At 30.8% G+C, this 20,645-nt stretch overlaps 1 protein-coding gene across 2 annotated transcripts in view; it reads left to right on the top strand.

Annotated features, from left to right (window-relative positions):
- Nucleotides 1–10,664, top strand: part of nord (neuron derived neurotrophic factor nord) — a 157,796-nt gene extending 147,132 nt beyond the window's left edge. For both annotated transcript variants that reach the window (XM_075374707.1, XM_075374700.1), the window contains exons 7-9: nucleotides 1,842–2,066; nucleotides 4,419–4,711; nucleotides 9,899–10,664. In XM_075374707.1, the coding sequence (XP_075230822.1) occupies nucleotides 1,842–2,066; nucleotides 4,419–4,711; nucleotides 9,899–10,034 (654 nt within the window). In that variant the 3' untranslated portion in view covers nucleotides 10,035–10,664. The remainder of the gene's footprint in view (nucleotides 1–1,841; nucleotides 2,067–4,418; nucleotides 4,712–9,898) is intronic.
- The last annotated feature ends 9,981 nt before the right edge of the window (nucleotides 10,665–20,645 follow it).

The raw sequence follows: 20,645 nt of genomic DNA, 5'->3' as shown, positions 1-20,645 counted from the left end.
GAGATTAACTGTATCTTCTGAGGATTCAATGATGAATGCACAAATGATGGCCTTTCCAATACAAATCAGCATTTACAATTTCAGATGATATTAATCCTCTGGAGAGGTAATCAGCTGAATTATCACGACTTTTTAGATGTTTCCATGCATTTACATCTGTATTTTCAAGGCAAAGTTGGCAACAAAGATAGATTGCCCTTGTGGAATTAAGGAGTGACTTTCATGTGATCAGATTATCTGTAATGTTCCCCTCAACATCAACAAATATAGAATAAATACAGTCATTGTACACAGACTCAGAGGCATCTGAGAATCTACATATCTTGATTTTCACTACACTTTGTTGTTAAGGTAAAGTAGCTCTCGGAATACAAACATCTGGTAATAGGTGCAAAAATTCCTGAAAACATTTACACTGACAAACCAATTCATCTGGTAACTCTTCATCCCATCCGTTCTGACAGGACCACAGCCTTTGCATAATTAATTTAGCAACTAAAATTAAGGAGGAGAAAGGATCAAATTTGTTTCCCTATTACTGATAAAATGGTGTGTTTGGCTGTTTTGGCAGTCATGTTCTGTTTATTGAAGGAGAATTGAATACATCTAGTACTAGATTCAAAATAAGGTCAAATATCTTGGTCATTATGTCTTGATCGATCGAAAAGAGGTATTATCAAGAATAGATGCCACACCCATGGAAAGCAAAGCAGATAAAGAAGCCCCTTGATATGAAGTATGAAGCCAATTGTTTCTGATGATTATCTTCACTACTAAAATCATAGATGGGTTAGGTTCATGAGTCATTGTGAGATTTGGTGTTTCTATATATTGCAGTAACATATTATGGCATTGCCACAGAACTTAATGAGCCTACACCATTTTTAGTTTTATGATCTGTGGAAGAAAAGTAATTAAAACATAGTCTCTCTTTCTGCACTTACTTTTTTCTATCAAAAATAGAGAACAATTTGAATTTATCACAGAAGTAAAGTGGATAAGATTTGTCACTTAAAGAGCATTTTTTAACAGACAAAATATAATTAGATGTGGACACATTATTTTTTTTTCAGTTTGAACTTAATCTTAGAATTTTCTATTTGAAGTAGTTTGAGCGCTGATCCTTGCACTGGATTAGTCTCAACAGTCTCTAAAATTTGACTAATCTTCAGTTAAAACTTAATTAGATCAAGTAAATCAGGTACTAAATTAGGTTCTATTTCTCATTCCCAGTAGCAACAGTAAGTATTATCCCATGATTACCAGTATTTAAAATAGTAATAAACCATTAAGGTGTCCCAGTGTTCAGTAAGTTGACCGAATGCATGAAGGGTATGAAATATTTTTGATCATCAAATAACTTTCTCAAGTGAGAGTTAAATTTTTTATTCTTTGTAACAGACATATATAAAATGAAATAAATTTTTATATAAAATATAAAAATGAAATAATAGTTTATATTTTACATTTTTTTCCACTTTACAACTACAAGCTTAAGCCCAGTTACAACTACCTACCTGCTTTTTTTTTGTAATGAGAAATGAATTTCTTATCACATATATATGTTTATAAATATATATTTACATTAATTTATGATATCTGGTTTTATTCATTTTTTGTTCGAAGTTAGGCTTAAGGTTTTTACTTTTATAAGTAAAATTTAATAAATTAAATATAATAATAAGTAATATAAGTAACTAATCAAGAGTAAAAAAAAAAATCAACAGCTAATAAGTAAAAATAAATTCTCTTAATTTTCTTATTAGAACTATTAGGCTTACAATGCAGTTCATGTTTCTTAAAAATTTCATGTATGTATTAATTCTACCTATCATTTACAGGTAACCAGTAAAGCAAAGTTAGGTATACCCTTAGAATGGCAAGTCTTACCTTGTGGTGGAGCTGTTGATGCTGAGATTAAACTGCAGAGACAAACCATTATACCACGCCAGCAATTAAGCAGGTATACTCGTTTCAAAGTAGATACACCTAAGCTTGGCCAGAGATACGCACTGCATGTACTTTCATCTGATACAGAAGAATCACACCATGTATCTGGTGTTGAGGTAAGCTCATACATTACACCTCGCTGATTGATTTTATGCACTGGTATTTACGTAATGAAAATTTCTTTATTCATATATAACAGTATAAGAGAAGTTAACTCAATTTACACTATCATTTCCGAAAGAAATGACAGTAACGTCACTTTGGTCACCAGATTTTGAATAACATTACAAATCCTTTGAAAAAAAAAATAGCAACTCCAGTTAACACAGAACAATTAAAAGGTGTAACTAAATAATCAGTCATTCTCACTGTTTTGTTTTTAGTGATAAATTACTTTACATATTTTATAATATTCATATATTTATTCTCTGTAAACCACAACAGAATAATGGTTTACCAATGTTGACTGATAATCATTAGCATGAATGTACTCATAATATAATGTGATCAGAATCACCACATGGGGCTGACATCAAGATAACAGGGTCTGAGATCGGGGAACCAATGCAATTTGTCGACTGTTTTTCGAGTTAGTTGCGTCAGGCTGTACATTATCATGAAAACTGGGCCTTATGCATTCTAAAAAATTGTCATTATGATTTTTTTCTGATGGTTGGGTTCAGAATTTTTTCTTGAGAAGTGAACTTGTGTGTTTCCACTCCATGACCTGTCTTCTTGATTCTGGTTCATAATTGTGACTCAATGTATCATCACAGGTTAGAATACTGTGCAAAAAACATCACCTTTCTGCTGTTACCAGTTTCAGCTGTGTGCAAATGCAAAGTTTTGTCTCATTATGGTGATCTCTGAACTCTCTTGGAACCCATCTTGCGCTTGTTTTATGGTACTTGAGCTTGTTGGTGATAATGTTATACCAACACTTACTTGTAAATTTCAGCTATAATCTTAATTCTAATCCATTGATTTTTTATGAAAGAGTTTATGTGAGTTTCAAGTGCTGGAGTTGAAACTTCAAGGTGGGATATCAAATTATCTCAGAGCTATGATATCAGTTTGCAAAACATGCCAATTTGAAAGAACTTATAAAATATTATTTAATATATGACAAACCCCCAAAACCAATTCTAGAAAAATGAAACTATCAATAATCAGTCGTATGATTTATTTCTTTTTCTTCTTTCATAAGTAAATATTTCAATCACAATTTCAGCAGGCATGTTGGCAGCAATATGATATTTTTCTCTAGACAAGTTTCTTATTAATTTTAACATCCTGGTTGTCACAATCTGTTTATGTTCACTGGCCAGAAATATTAGTTGTGCTGATTATCCACTGTGAAATTTTCTTTTCATAAAATTTAAAAACCAAGCCAAGTACAATGATTGATTTGAAATGGAATTTCAATGTCAATGATAATTGAACTATTACAATAATATGAACTATAGGACAATAAAAGTGCAAAACATTTATTCTTAATTTATGTATGAAAATATATAAAATGCAGAATGTCTACTTACAAAATACATTTTATTATATAAAATCTGTATAGAATATAATATATATTCTAATTTACAATATGTAATATATATATATATATAATATATAATTATTTATATATATTATATATATATATATATATATATTTCATCATTATGATGAAAAATAAAAGACAAACTCTGCAAGTACAAAAAATGACAAATACATTCTTTGAGATCACAGTCATTAATGCATCATTCATAGTCCTATTTATTTAAATAAGCATATAAAGTAATTATCAAACTTTTCAGTTTTATTAGATAGATGAAATTATATTTATTTATTACACTGTGTAACTAATTTCCTCTATTTGAAGCACAGCTTTTTTAGTTAATCTAATTTTTCGCTCTTATTTCATTTTATTTTTTTCAGACTATTGGTAAACAACTCAAACCCAATATTCTCATTATTTTTTTTTTTAAGTAACCAATGAAATAAAAACATAAATGAAGCTGAATAGAAAAATCATTAAAATAACAGCATGATACTATGAATAATTAAATTGTCACAGCATCTATTGCTAAGACAATTTAATCTATCTATATTAATCTATAGTCTCATCTATATGAGCAAAAGATGAGAATGATCAGTAACATCCATTCAACACAATTTACCAGTAATACAGCATTATGTGATAAAACTTACATTAATAATAATCGTATATCATTGTAGGTAAAATAAGCAAGAACAAACAATATCATTTAAAAAGAGGTTGTAGTAAGTGTTCAGTACTTATGCATCAAGACTTAACAAACTGTTAAATTCTCCTACAGAATAGAATTAAAGAACTGAATTAATAAGAAATTATATTTATTAAATATAATTAATCTCAGAAATACATACAATTTTTTTATAAATGATACTTAAAAAAAAATATTTTTTTCTTCAAAATCATGTTCTTCTGTTTGAAGGTAGTGGCTTCTATGCAAGGAGCAGTTTTGCCATTAGGATTACTTCCTGAAGAGGCACAAGTAATCGAATACGTTGGTTTGCGACAATGTAACTCTGTTACTATAGGTTGGCAACCAGTTCCTCAACAGGAAGGGGCTCACTACTGTATAAGAGTGACCGAAACACCACCTCATTCAGCTGCAACTCATTTTGTTCCTTCACAGTCAAATCAATGTGGACTTGATGCTAGGCTTAAAACATCAACTGACTTTTATATTACACAATGCCTTGACAGATCTCCAAATGAGTATAAGTAAGTATTTAAAATACAGAAATCTTTTTCTGAAATAATTGTAACTTCATTCTTTACAGGCCAGTAGAATTTTCTAGTATATTATACATTCTGCATAATTTATTCACACTGTACATGCTGCTACTTATGCACACTACATGCTTTTTCATTTTTTATAAATATATTAAAAAGACAGATCGTAGATGTATGAACCATGAGTGAAGTAATATTACTGTACCAGTAATAAAGCAAATGAAAGGATAACAATAAAGAGAATAAAATACAGCATAAAATTGTTGTAAAACGAAATTATCAGCAATATATCAAATTATTGTACAAAGGTTTTATACAGTTGTACCATTAAATTATTCTGATCGAAAAAACTATACCCATTGGTTAATTGCAATAGAAATCTAGTAGATATAAATTCATAATGGAATTATTATATAGGTTATATAAGAAAGATAGAAGAATAAAATGATGGCAAGATAGAATTTAATTCAGATATTAAGAATTCCTAATAACAATACCAGTTCTACTGTATTGTAAGCAACTAATTATTGTAAACTAATTGAAGCAACATTATTAAGCATCAATTTAAAAAAAAAAGATCACTTATCTATTCCTTTTAAATTTTATTAGAATTTACCCTCACCATATAACCCAGAAATTTAAAAAATACAGTAAATGAGAACCTAAAATTAAATCATGATTTAATTTGCCTCAAGCACAACAAACTGTATATAATATTTACAAAAAGACAAGTTAGATTTTTTTTTCAGGATACAATTATTTCATAATATCAAGAAGTGGAAATAAATGATTGATGTGATAGGGTAATGAACATGCTGTCTTAAACATCATAGTTAGATAATTACTTTAGTCCAGATAGATTTTAGTCTGGCTGGTTTAGACAGAGTTCAGGCTTAGTCAGTGGATGAAAGAGGATGTAAGCCTTCAAAATGTTGTACTGTATGTAAACTAATATAGCAAACATCTTTTTAAAGATCATAAAGCAAGATATCCATGTATAAACCCAAGAAATAAGATAGATTATGTCATGATTAGATAGAGATCCCAAGATAGTAGCAGACTGAGACATTTTCAATACCAGACATAAATAGTGATCGTAAGTGCTCAGCTGTAATAAAATATCAATAAAATTTTAAGAAATTACAAAAGAAACTGGCAATAAAGCAGTAGGATATAATGGATTAAAAAATAACAAAATAAAAGCAAAGTGTAAGCGAATTGACCTGCAGGTTAAACATTTTAAAAGCAAGTACTACAGTGAATGAATGGATGAATTTACAAAAAGAAATTATAAGGCAGGAGAAAGAAGACAGACTTTCTTAGGTAGAAAGAAGACAGATGGTAATAAATCTTGAGTAACAAAATATTTATTGATAATGCTGGATAAATGTACATACAATGAACGAACATGTAAAAGAAGTAAGAAAACAAATCACTTTAAAGAAATAAAGAAAGTATTAAACAAAATGGTTTCAGGAAAAGTAAATATAGCACAGAGAGAAGTAAAAGATCCATTAATAAAAATAAAACCAGAATCAGAATCGCCAGTATAAATAGTGTTAGAACCAGAAGTGATGATGGAAAGCTATAGAAAAAAAGAATCAGAAAGGACTGATATATGGAAAGAATACAGAAAAATTAAAATAATTGAAGAAAATAAATGTAGCTGATAATATCAAAATTAAATGAGCTATCATTTTATTAGCATTTATCTAACTATCAAAGATTTAGAATAAAGCAGTAAAGAGGGTTAAACAAAAAAAAGTAAAGTTTAAGTGCATGATTGATTTTACAAAATAGAATCATCTAATTAGTAAAATATCATGTTTTTCAGTCCAGAAACAACCAAAAACAAAAAAGGGTTTTTGGCCTCAACCCCTTTATGAAGGTTTAAACAAGACCAAACACTAACAGAAACTGTCTTATCTAAGTGGCATTAAGTTAAGTGAATAAATTAACCTACCCTTCAAGTAAAACTTTGAGATATGGGATGCATAAGGTATTCCCAGAAGAGATACCTTCCCAACCCCCATTGCTAATTAAAAGAAAAACAAAAATCCATTAATGCCCGATGCACAGAAATCATCTTGCTTATTTCATCCAGTCTGGAAGTACAGCAAAAAACAGGCCAACCCACATTATATGCACATTCTTTTACAATTTCCAAGTGCTAAAATTGTGTTTTTGTTTAGACGGTCATAAAACGTTGATCTCCAAGGACCCCGACAAGTAAAATTTGACAGAATTATACTGCACAACTGCGAAAGTAAAATCAAACAGAAAATAAAATTCTTTTGATTCGTATAGAAAGTCAATAAATACTTAAAATGAAAAAAAATAGGTTAATACGCTCTTCTGTAAACACAATTCACTGCCTTATAAAATTGTACATTTTAATGAATGTACAAGATTTTTAATACTCCCTCCATCATTTCTTCTACTAAACCATAGCAGGTTTGGTACAATTGTCTAATAATCACTACAGATAATAGTCAAGGGAGAGAAATCTGGGAATGTTGCTAGTTGCAAATATGATCCATTTTTGGCAACCCAATTGTGTAGGAAACAAGTATTTAAAAGTGCTGTTGCTTGCTGAGAGCCAGAGCTCATACTTTTCAAAACATCAATTTCATCCTCACATCTAATAACACACCCTCTACAGACTTTTTTTTAGAAAGAATAAAACAAATTTCCTGTTTTAATTTGAAATGATAATTTTAATTTAATGAATTCAATAAGTAATATTATATCAACTAAAAATTTTACATTATTAAATATTTTGAGTTTTATGTAAATGTGGAAAATCCTTCTTCCAAGTCTATATAATGCGTAAAAGTCTTTTAGATACAGAAAATGTGCTCACTTAGTGTTTTGTGTAATCTACTTTGCAGTCATTCACTCCAGGCTGCAATGTGGTATTGTGTGCTGGGAATACATATATGATGTAAGTTGTCCATTTGTTAACTATAACTTAAATGTATAATGAAATTTAAGGCTGATTTTTAATATTTTTATATCTTTTGGGGTCTAAACTATTCAGTGTTTTGGTTGGTGAAATAAGAACTGTAACAGTTAAGATAAATGTATTAAAAAGATTAAAAGATTCTTAATTTTCTTTTAACTACACAAATATTCTTTATTACAAAATTATACGCTTATTTTATTGTCTTTGGTATTAACTAAAATAACCAACCAGGAAGTACCACACAATGAAGAATATCCGAGTTAAGGGGCACCCAAGGTTAGTTAATTTAGTAGTAGAAGAAAGTATTTAAAACAAAACTGTAGAGGAAACACACAGTTAAAGCTAGTGATTTTAGATTATAGATATAATAAGTATGTAAAAATTAAAACTCTATACTGTCTATCATCCAATCAGTTTTTAATTCTTTTCTATAACACATTCAATAACATTTCAAAAACTTCTATTCTTTATTATTTTGGCTTTCTTTTTGTACTTATTTTGGTGCGAATAAGCAAATATTTTAAAAAATTCTTCTTTCCAATCCCTAAAGTAGAATGAATCTAATTAGATTCGTATGTTTAATAGCAGCAAATTTTACTTCTTCATTACAGTTTCTCTGGCTCATACCAATTGTCTTTTGATTTCTTCTTTATTTCATCAACCTTTGTAATTTTACAATATAAATGATAATCTGCAACTTCTGGTATATTGTGTTCTATGTTAATATTAAACTTCTAACAGATTGCATTTTGTTATATTTCTTTACCTGTTTTATTCCTCACTGCTTTCAAAATGAATTTTATTTTATAATGAATCCATGCATTAAATTTAATCATCTCTTTCTTATTCTAGTTTCAGTGAAAATAATATTTTTAAATCTTAACCTTTTTTTTTGTTATTATTCCTGGACTTCTAGTTCAGGAAAGTATTGTTTTTTTTATAACAAACTGCCTTTTCTCATTTTCTACTCTTATTACAGCAAACTGGTTCTTGTGTAAATTATAAATAATTTATTTCATAGTCCAAAATCAGAGATACTTTTCCAAAAATATTTTATTCTATTCTGCATCATCAAACTTAGCCTTCATAGCATTATTAATAACAGTACCCTGATAGCACCTGAAGGTACTTAGTTTTCTTCAAGCTACCTCTTATAATTAATCTGAAAACTAAAAGTGCTTCTGGTATTCCTATGTTTTTCATAAAACAAAACTTAACTACATTTAGTATAGCCTCTACTTCTCACTTTACTTATATACAATCTCTTCTAGTAAGTAATCTGAAAGCATGATACATTATACTTTATAGTGCGATAGTTTTCAATATGTGCAATATTTTCAATATTTTTTAATAATGAATTTTTTTTTTATTTGTTCAATATGTAGCCAATAAAGTTCTCATAAAGTATTTAGTGTTGTTAGAATGTGACTTAGTAGATTTTATCAGATAGTATGTTCTCAAGAAACACAAGACTGTTCAAATTATTTATGACATAATCATGTGATGCAATCATATAGAATAAGAACAATAAGATACACATTTACTAAATAAATATTTCTCTATATTTTAAAACACACACTAAAATATTGTAAAGTATACTTTTTAAAGACTTACTCATGATAAAACAATAAAAAAGATCGAAGAAATTTCATTGTTTGGTTGAATTATTAATGATTCATTCTCTACCTGCAAAAATATTTCTAGACTATAGTACAAAACTAGTTAAAAATATGGTTAATTTTTAGATAGTAAATTTTAGGAGGACTAAGTGGCTCGGCTTTTTATTGAGGCATCCAACAGGTCCACCTCAGCTACTAGTTCGGCTTTTTGTACAACTCCCAGACAGAAAACATAGTCCCCAGACAGTAACATAGGAAGAGACCTCCAATGAAAATTAGGTGGCTGCTTCATTAGGTAATAAAAATTCCCAGCATAGTGACACACATAGAGCCAGGGCCGTATTTATTGGAATTCACATAGTATCACATGAATCTACCGATTCATGTTCACAGTTTATTTCCTTGACCTTGAAGGTAAGTTACAAGTAAACTGAAGTAGTATATTTTATTAACTTCGTTGAAATTAACAAAAAGTATTAACAATAAGTATTTAGAATAGTAAAATATAAATACAATAATCTGAATAAGTAATATTTACAATAACATTTATAATAATAAGTAAATAAAAAAAAAACATTTTTTTTGTTTCAGCACTGTATTAACACAAAAGATTTCAAATCTAAAGCCAGGAAAACAGTATAATATACAGCTAACAGTAAAAAAGCCAAAAGGAAAAACACTTTCTTATGATTTGCTGCATGTTTATACAAAATCTAAGTGTTCATAGTCATCTATGAAAGAAATTCATGACTCATGAAGATAATGTTTTACAAATGATTGAAAAACACAATGGACTTTCATTTGCAATGTGTTATGAGCGATTGCCACAGAAGTGTGATAAGGGAAGTGAAGAAATGATATGTATCATAGTTCCACTTCAACAAAGAGCTTTATAGGATTAATAAATAACAGTGCTTCAGAAAAAATTCACAAGCTGTGAATGAATAAGTGTCCAAATGAATGTTGTTAGTATTGTTGAGGAACAATAACTCTCCTAGATGAGAGTTTCTGAGACCAAGATAATCTTAAGAATGTGAACATTCTTAACAATTCACTTATTAATCATGTGCGACTAAATAATTCTGACTTTTTTGACTCCATCAATATTATAAAATAGCATTTATTTTGCTAGAATTTTATAAAGTTTCTACATTTATAAACTTTTTTTGTTTTCAGTAGAAATCTTATTTGATAAATCCATATAACATTTAATTCAGTATTAATTAAGAAAGTATACATGTGTTCTTATGATAGAATTTTCATTATTGTATATCTATATATATTACAATTTTTTTACTAAGCGCTCAAAAATGATTTTTTAAATCTGATGGGTTTATTAAATGTGCCAAATGAATTTTTTTATTTACACTAAATTGTTATCATTTTATTGTAATCCTATAAAAAATCAACTAAATTCTTCTTCTAAAATCAGATATCAGAAGGTTGTGATGCTAATTGAAATTTATCCAACATAATTAATCATACACTATATCATTGTTGTATGCAAAGGCATCCAAATGAAGGGAAAATGATGCATACTGTGTTAAATCAAAATTATTATTATGCAGATGTTGGTATGTATTTACTAACTGAATAATATACTACTGGGTGATTCAAAAAGAACTACACAACTTTAAAAGAATATAAAAGTTTATTGAGGTAACTTACACATTTGAAATGACATACATCCCACCTAAGTCGATTTCATTCCAGACAATAGTGAGCAAGTTGGGTGTTACCTCTGCAGCTGCGGTATTAATTTGACATCTTAGCTCAACAAAATCAGTAGGCAAAGGTGGTACATAAACCCAATCTTTAATGAAACCACATAAAAAATATCCAGCAAGGTGGCCATGCAATTGGACCTTCCAACCTACCCACCTACCTTAGAATCAAGTATCAAGAAAATCTAGGTGGTAGGTAATGAGGTGGTGTCCCATCTAAGTTGTGGACAACTTACTCTTGGTGCCAAGAGTAAATTGTATGCTACTAGGAGGTGTCCTACCATATTCTCTACAAAAATTACATTGAACTGCAGTTGCTGACTGCAAATCACGAAACCAAAACACACAGTAAGCACGTTCTACATCATTAAATATATCCACTTTTAAAACACTGGTGGCCAAATTCCATATTAATGAACGTGTTGTGTTTTGCTATGAAATGAAACCTCAACCAAATCTGTAAGTTATCGCATAAATTTTTATATGAATTTAAAGCCATGAACTCCTTTTTGAATCACTATTTTGTAAATGGAAGAAATGGTAAATAAACATTTCATTTTTTAATGTTATTTAAAGGTATTTTATCACATGTGTGCACACACACACACACACACACACACACACACACACACACACACACACAAACAAACAACATTATATATATATATATATATATACTATGTCAAGTGTTAATAAAGTAGAGGAACTCTTCAATAACATTGAAAAATAAAATTTAGAAAATTCTCCTACCTCAAAACAATATGTTTTAGTATGAGATCATACCACAAGCCCCCAAGGGATCCTGATGGGACCTTAAAACTAACAAAAATTTCAAAATTAAAAATTATAAGTTACAACAACAAAATGGTAACTATTTAATATCTTTCACTGCTAGTTTCAAAAGTGACTTACAGTAGAACCCAAGCAATGGTCTCATACTGAAAAGTACATTATTTTGAGGTAACAGCATTTCTTAAGCTTTATTTATTTGTTTTTTTTTTCACTGCTGAGCAGTTATTTAAGAAGTACTGAAGGCCACTTTTGAAACTAATTATGAAAAACACTAAATAAATGGCCACTATTTTGATAGGTTTGTCAGCTCAGTATTTTTTAGGTCAATATTTTGTGTCCTTTGATATGATTTGTCACAATCCTACCCCTTTCTATTTAAAGGTTTTGAACTTCCACCCGGGACGATCCTGTGGAGGTTGGGGATGTGGTCTTATATAAAAAAATAATTGTTTTGCAGTAGGAACATCTGCTAAATTTCATTTTTCTATGTATAACACTTGAAAAGTTATTTAAGTGTTTCCATACTTTTATTATGGTATGTATGGATCAAAACACAAATATCCACTCACTTCTATAAAAACCTGAACCACTGAGTGGTACCTCCCTAAGCAGCAGATTTTGTCATTGTTGAAGTTGTCTGGATCTTATCCCTTAATGGACTCCAACTGATGAAGTGTATTGATCTGACTATATTACATTTTGGGTGAAAGTGAAAAGTGGCCTCTTGTTTTATCATAAAAATATTATAATTAATATTATTGTCATAAAAATATTAATTAAGAATAGTCTTAATTAGAAGGACTAGATGATCTGCGATCCATGACTGCTTTTATGAAGTTACAGTAAGTCTTTATACCATCATACAGATTCAAAAGACAAGTACACATTGATGAAATCTGAGAAATCAAAGATAACACTGATAGATAAAAAAAAATTTTTTTATGTTTCTCTAAGTGTGATACCATTTCTTGAATTGCTTTTTTGCGTACATTACAGATCTGTAAATACAATTTTTCTATCACCCTTAGCTTTAAATAAATTACGCTTCAAAAAAAATTAAAGGAAAATATAGTTAAAATTTGTAAAATTTATAATTTTGCATGGCCATACCTGTGTTAGAATGATTTCGCTGATGCTTTTCTTTTATAAATAGCCTCAGGCACATCCCAAATTAATGTCCAACAGTAATTGACTAGCATGTCAGTAATCCATTTCCCTTTATAGCGGCTTTCCATCACCAAAATGTCTTGGTGGAAACATTCACCGTGTTCATCACTTACTTCTCCAAGTTGTCCAGGAAAAAATCCAGATGCGAGTGGAGGAAATGTACTTTCAAAGACATATTACATCCCATAGCTCTGTATGAAGTAAGAAGTTGATCAACAATATCATGGTAATTATTGGAACTTTGTTTGCCAAGAAAATTTTTGCAAATGTCTATAAATGAATCCCACACTGCACTTTCTAAATTATTTAACATTGAGTTAAAAACATCATCTTTGACCAACTCTCTTATTTGAGGACCAACAAATATTCCTTCTTTAATTTTTCCTTCACTTACGTTTGGAAATTTCTGCCTGATGTACAAAAATCCAGGACTATCCTTCTTCATTGCTTTTACAGCATTATTCATTAGTCCTAGCTTGATATGGAAAGGGGGTAAAAATATTTTTTTGGGTTCAACTAAGGGCTCATGAATAATATTTTTCCCATTTGTAGTTAAGTTGTCTCGTTTCTTCCACTCTTTGGTAATGTAATGTTTATCCCTACGTCAGCTGTCCCATTCGCAAAGAAAACACATGTACTTAGTATAGCCTAACTGCATGCCTAACAAAATGGCTATAACTTTCAAATCACTACATATGTTCCAGCTATGTTTTTTATAATTTATTTTTTCACACATTGTTTGTCTCTTTTAAATTAATACCATAAGCGATTGGTATCGAAGGATATTTGTTACCATTGTGTAATAGAACCACTTTGAAACTATACTTGGATGAATCTATAAAAAGGCGCCAGCCCTCAGGATTATGAACTTGTGCAAAGCGCAACATAGCTCATTAATATTTGTGCAATAAAACAAATTATTTTCATCAATAAAGTACTGAGAAAGTTCTTTTTGTTGGCTTCGAAAGCCAAAAATTTTTGTATTTTTTGAAGTAAATTCCAACCTTGCAATCTTGATCCTAACAGTTCAGCTTGATTTTTTGATAAATTTAAATCTCTAACCAAGTTATTTAATTCACCTTGTGATATAAGATGTGGCTTATCGGAAGATAACTCAAAATAAAAATCATTGTTGTCTTCTTCAGTACTGCCTGATTCTACATCGCTGCTTTTGAAACATACATTCACAGGTGGCTCAGGAATTGGAATAATTTACTGTGTGGTACAGGCCTTGATTGCAGATTGCAATGAAGGATCAAGAGTTACTGGACCATTAACTTGAATCTCCTCTGGTAAATCCTCAAAAAATCCTCACTTATTCCATAACTAAGGAAATTTCCAAGGTTATTATTATCACAGGAAAATCAATTTGAAGGATTGCCAAGGGCAGACTGGAAATAGGTTTTAAGCGTGCATTTTATTTGTGGTAGGGAAAGAAAAAAGAAAAAGGGTATTGAGGATGAGACGTGTTGTAAATGGAATAAGTTTTTAGCCAATTTTTTTTTTAAATATAACAATACTTTGTAATAATAATGCTGCTGAGCAGTAAGAGGGCCACTAGTTTAGAGAGTAATTGAAAAACTACTGAAGTATGAAGTCTGTATTTACATAGTTATACGGTTTAAAAAAATATTCATAAATTATTCATATTGTTAACTTTCCTTATAAAAGAATAACTGAAATCTGGCAGACTACTAAGATTAAAGAGACCCAAATCTTCCCACCCCATTGTAACACCCTTGTAACAGTCCAAGCTGCCTCAACAGCATGTGATTTTATAATGTATTAACTAAGAGACTAAATAATAGAAACCTCAAAAGTACAAAACAAATTTATATAACAAACTAAATGCCACAGGGAACTCAATAAAAGAAGTAGATAAATATATTGTGCAGTAATGGTTAATTTATTACTTCAGTATTAATTTTATCAAAGTCAATGCAATTAGTCAACTTTAAAACACTAATGCCAACTTGCCATTGGGTATCAGACAACAAGATTTGAACTATTCTTTCCCAGATAATAAAGTGCAGAAATTACTTAGAGCAAAAAACTTTTTAGTAAATAGTCAAAATATTAGAAAAGAAACAGCTCTGTTAAATCAAACAAGTAAGCAAAAATTTTAATTTCCAATTTTATTACCTATTATTGCAATAATAATAATGAAGATACAAAAGTTCAATACTTTCTAATGGCTGATTCAGTAATCATAATTAAACCAACAGTTGACCAATTTTTAAACAAAAGTTTTTGGTTGTAAATTTTCAAATAAATTTTTATATATTAGACTACTAGTGATTAAATTTACATCAAAATTCTAATGGATAAAAAAAAGCTAAGTAATCTGATCTGCTGTAAGATTAGTGCATTTTAAAGCTATTTCATGATCAGTTAAAGGACAAAGCATGGTTATTAAAGTTGTAATTAGATGTTTAATTTGCTCCTCTTCATAAAGTCCGTTCTTTTCTGACATAAATAGTAAATAGATTTTCATGCTACTTTTCTTTCTAGTTTCCATGCTACAATAAGTAGAATACTCAAATGGGACAATACATAACTGCTTACTTACAAAGACTTTTTACTTCCCTTGTTCATTCAATGTTCCCTTCAAGAAAAACCAAACCTTCTTTCACTTATACAAAGAATAAGCACAACATGACTGTTACTACCACTGATATTTTCACCTTTTCAAACTGAGTCATTTGAGGAACGTCACTGCTGACGTACTCAAAAGATTTTAAAGATATTTAGATCTGAATGTCAATATTAATCCTGATCCACCAAATTAGTCAACAACACAATAAATAAACAAAAGTTCTATCCAACATTTTATAAAGCTAAATAAAATTTGGCTACAACCACACACATTTCATTCTGCACATGAGCTTATAACCACCAAAATATATGTAAAGTGCATATAAATATATATTACGAAGCTGAATTCTCTTAAAAATAATTTAACAGCCAAAAAAGATAGTAAAATTTTTTCAGAATGTAATACTATAATATCATTTATTACAAGCAACACAGAAACAAGAATAGCTGCTGTAATTCATAACAAATTTTAATAGACATGCAAATGACAATTACCAGTGAGACTGAATTTTATATAATATGCTTCATTAAAAAAAATCTTTAAAACAATTTAAAACATGAAGAATCCTTCATACTGCTGAATAAACCCTGAGAAATAAAAAAAAAAGCCAACGTAAATATAAATAAATAATGAAAAGGAAGAAAAACAAGCTAAAAAAGTAAAAAGCATATAAAGCTTAAGTTAGTAACAAGGAGGGTAATAAATAAAGCATATTGTTAATTGCAGAAATACTAATTATAAACACTTTGAGATTGTAAATATAATGCTGAATACCATTATCATCTAATGCTTAATAAACTAGAAAATCTTTAATAAATATTTTCAGATGAGAATAGAAAAAATTAGGCAAATACTACTTATGCAACAATATCAACAATATTCTGTTTCTTCACAGAAATAGTGTTTTTCTAATCCGTAGTGGTCTTTTAACCAGTCAGAAAATCAACAATAATTAAAAGTGACACTAGAAAAAAAAACGTTATTAAATTATTCTGTTAGACCAAAAAGATTTTTCAAAATTAATTACTAGTGTCCCCTAATTGTACAATCAGTAATCTATCTCACGAAAAGAAATAACTTCAAGACGGGGTAAAAAATTCTGCACTATTGTTTTAACATGCTTTCTTGTGCAACTGCCTTAAAACAGCCTTTGAATGCACCAAAAATTTTCTAACAAATTTTTTGTTTTAATCTTGAGACTATTAAACCAACCACTCTTGTGAAAATTTCCATATGTACACTGATTATTCCAAGAAGGAAAATAGAATTAATAAATATAAATTTTTTACTTATGTAGAAAAAATCAAAGTAATGCAAGTATTTCTTTTTCAGCATTCTGTAATTAATATTAGAGATAAAAAAAGGTTTCACTGCAAAAAACCTTACATTTGTAAGAAATTAAAAATTTCTATATTCAGGTGGCATATAAAAGTTAGCAAAGATCAAATTTTATTTTCTATGAAAAAATGTTTTAAATCGTGCGGTCAGTTTATAGACAATGAGGTTATGAATTTTAATACCGAAAGATTTGTACATTGTATTGTAATACTAAGCATGAACATGTACTCTCTTAAACCCGCTGGGTTGGTCTTCTGGTGAAAGCATCTTCCCAAATCAGCTGATTTGGAAGTCAAGAGTTCCAGTGTTCAAATCCTAGTAAAGGCAGTTCTTTTATACGGATTTGAATGTTAGATCGTGGATTACCGGTGTTCTTTGGTGGTTGGGTTTCAATTATTTCAGGAATGGTCAAACTGAGACTGTACAAGACTACACTTCATTTACACTCATATATCATCCTCATTCAACCTCTGAAGTAATACCTGAACGGTAATTCCTGGAGGCTAAACAGGGGAAAAAATATGTACCCTCTTGCCATATAGTTCAGTACAGGACATCATGATCATCATTAATTGAAACTGAATTAATTTCAATAATTAAGTATGTAACCTGGTTGTCAGCTAAATGCACTGCCTTTTTTGACAGACATAATCTGCTACACCTAACTGAAAATTTTAGTTAAGTTCATTCATTTTTTCAACAGTACTTGTGTTAGTTGACACTGCAACGTGGTTTTTGATAACTTACTAACTGACAAAAGGTGAAATTCTTTCTTTTTAAAATACTTCTTAATCTTCATCAGAATTCATATTTAAAAAAAAAAGTATTTATTTATAATTTGAATGACTTATACGAATAAATAAATAAATTATTCTCATCATGCATAATAAAATTTAAAAAAATGAAATATCTGCCTTTATAACTTTATTTACATTTAAATCATATTATAAAATTGCCTGCATTCTTTTTATATCTATAATTATTGGACTTAAAAAAATTTATGATATGACCTAATGCTAAATGTACACATATCATCTGAAAAAAATTAACCATGTACTTAACTAATTTCTTTCAACTTAATTCTAATATGCATCAGATTTGTATTTCTATCAGATCAAGTTATTCAATGAAATATTCTTTTAAAACCTGAAAATGAAATTATTACAAATAAATCAGCATATTACATAATATGCTACGTACATAATATATAATAGATTTAACCCTGCATTCTCACCCCTGGGAAGATAAGGCAGGGGGGCTTAGGAGTCCCACAGCTTCATTACCGCCACCCACCCGTGCAAGCACGGACAGATGGCGACTCCCCTCACCCTCTTGACGCTACCTCTGACAGCTACATTATTCTGAACTGTTTCTTCTCGGATTGTCTTAGTTCACTGCTAACTATAGTTTAATTAGTCTATAGTTTAACTATAGATTAATCATACTATAATTAACTATAACTATAGTTTAATCAGTCATTTAGATAACATAATGACTTACCGACTGTACTCACCTTGGCTAGTATTCACACACTACGTTGCTGTCTACCTTCTTTTGGACAGTGATACTAATTGCTACTTGCTCAGAGGCTACCGTAGTCCACTTCATCACTACCACCCATCCATGTAAACACAGAGAAGCAGCAGCTACATGAGGGGCTGTCTTTCACACCTTTGCAACACCCAACCTGGCTGCCAGGGCTCCGTTGTGTATTCAATTCACTTGTCTTCTAACTCTCCTTGCCTCATCATTTTCTTTCTGTTGTAACACTCTGCAGACAAAATTAGCCATGGCCACAAATCAGTCACTTCACATTAGCATTATATTAATCACACTTTCAGGATTAATTTGTCCTGTTACTACTGTGCACTCCCATCTACTACAGGAAAGATGTTCTGATGTTTCTGTTTCACCGCAATACTGTCACTCCGAACTATCTGCTCTGTGTCTCACAAACAAATATGCTCTGAAGGAGCCAGTCAGGAACTGAGTGAGCCAGTAAGTTAGCTCACTGGATTCCTTCCCGATCCACGACCCAATCACACGTATTAATATCATCTCGTCCATTCACATTTATTCAAAACAGCCCACCTTCTGTGCCACTCCTCTAGTAGCTTACAATATGCATCCTCTTTACTCGTACCTTCATCTATCTTCACCTGGGAATCGGCCAAGTGCTGCAGCAGAAACACCCCGATGACCACGAATAAAACCTCTGTGGACACCAAAGAGTAGGCACACACAATTCTCAGGGCTGTCCTCCTTTGTACTCTCTCCAGCTGTCATCTGTTGCAATCATACTTCAAAGCTCTGTACCATACCAGTACACCATACAGTAAAATGGAATTCACTACATGGGAATACAACCTCCTTTTAGAGGCCCTTAGAGTCTAACAGCCTCCTTTTAGAGGCTTTTAGAGTCGTAGTTCTCAGCAATCTGTTCAAACTTTGGCAACTTGTTCGGTTTTTACCCGAACTTCCTGGACATGAAATGTAAAGAACCTCCTCTGATCCAACCACAACCTGAGGTATTTTGTAGTCTTAACTGCCTGGATCGGCCCTTCATCGGTCACAATTATAAATTCTCCTAAAATTCTCCTAGCCATCATATAGATAACCACTGTTTTCCCGCGTTATAATTGAAGGCCTCTGGCTTTCATCCATCAACTTACCATGTCTAAAGCTTCATCAGCCGTCCTCGCAACAACTTCTTTCTTTGCTGCAACCACCAAAGCGAGGTCATTAGCAAACGCTACTGTGTCCACCCCTTCTGAGTACTCTAGGGGTAAGATCCCATCAAACATATTATTCCATAGTATAGGGCCCAAGATTGAGCCCTAGGGCACCCCACCAGAAACTTTAAACTTGAGCTCATTGTTGGCCGTACAGTACAGCAAGATTCTTTCCTGCAGATATCTTTGAATCAGTCTTCTTAGGTATGCGGGCACATTGATTTCTTTCAACACCTTGAACATAGCCTCCCAATCGAGAGAATTGAATGCATTGTAAACATCTACCAATATAACCACTGGGATTTGACGTGTACGCCGAGTACCTTTCATAGCGTTATCGACTATTTTCATCATCTCTTTTACCACATCAATGGCTGATCTTGACCGAAAGCCGTTGACTAAGGCCACCTCTCTCTTCTGTACTTCCTCAGCCTCACCTCTAATATTTGCTCTGATAACTTGCAGAGATTATTAACTAAACAGATTGGTCCATATGGGATTGCACCCTCCGGACCCCCAGATTTCTGTATTAAGACCAGTCACTATTTCTTCCATTAAGTAGGGATAAAATCACCCTTTAACATGTTATCCATTACATCTAGTATAGAAATTGGAGCTTCCTCTACCAGGATCAAGATGCCTTCAACCGGAATGCCATCCAGATCCGGACTCTTATGCAGCTTCATTTTTTTACCTGTAGTCTTGAGCTCCTGCACGGTAAACAACAGTATATTGTCAGCTATTATTTCTTCTCTGGTAGGCTCTGTTCATTCCAAAAAGAGCTTTTCAATGTACTCACATATCTTATTCTCCATAATCACTGGTAACCATCGACCTAATCTTCCTGATATCAACTGGTAGCCTCTCCCCCATGGATCCCTGTCCTTGCATAATTCCTTCTAAATTTTGTCTTGGCTTTTTTAATAGCTGATTCATATACGGATCTGGCTTCCACGTACTTTTTTTTGGCAAAGTCCTTACAAGATTGA

The sequence above is a fragment of the Lycorma delicatula genome, chromosome 1, assembly GCF_047948215.1.
Source record: "Lycorma delicatula isolate Av1 chromosome 1, ASM4794821v1, whole genome shotgun sequence".
NCBI classification, from domain to species: Eukaryota; Metazoa; Arthropoda; class Insecta; order Hemiptera; family Fulgoridae; genus Lycorma; species Lycorma delicatula.
Note: the sequence above shows the minus strand (reverse complement) of the source record. Positions and strands in the feature narration are given on the sequence as shown.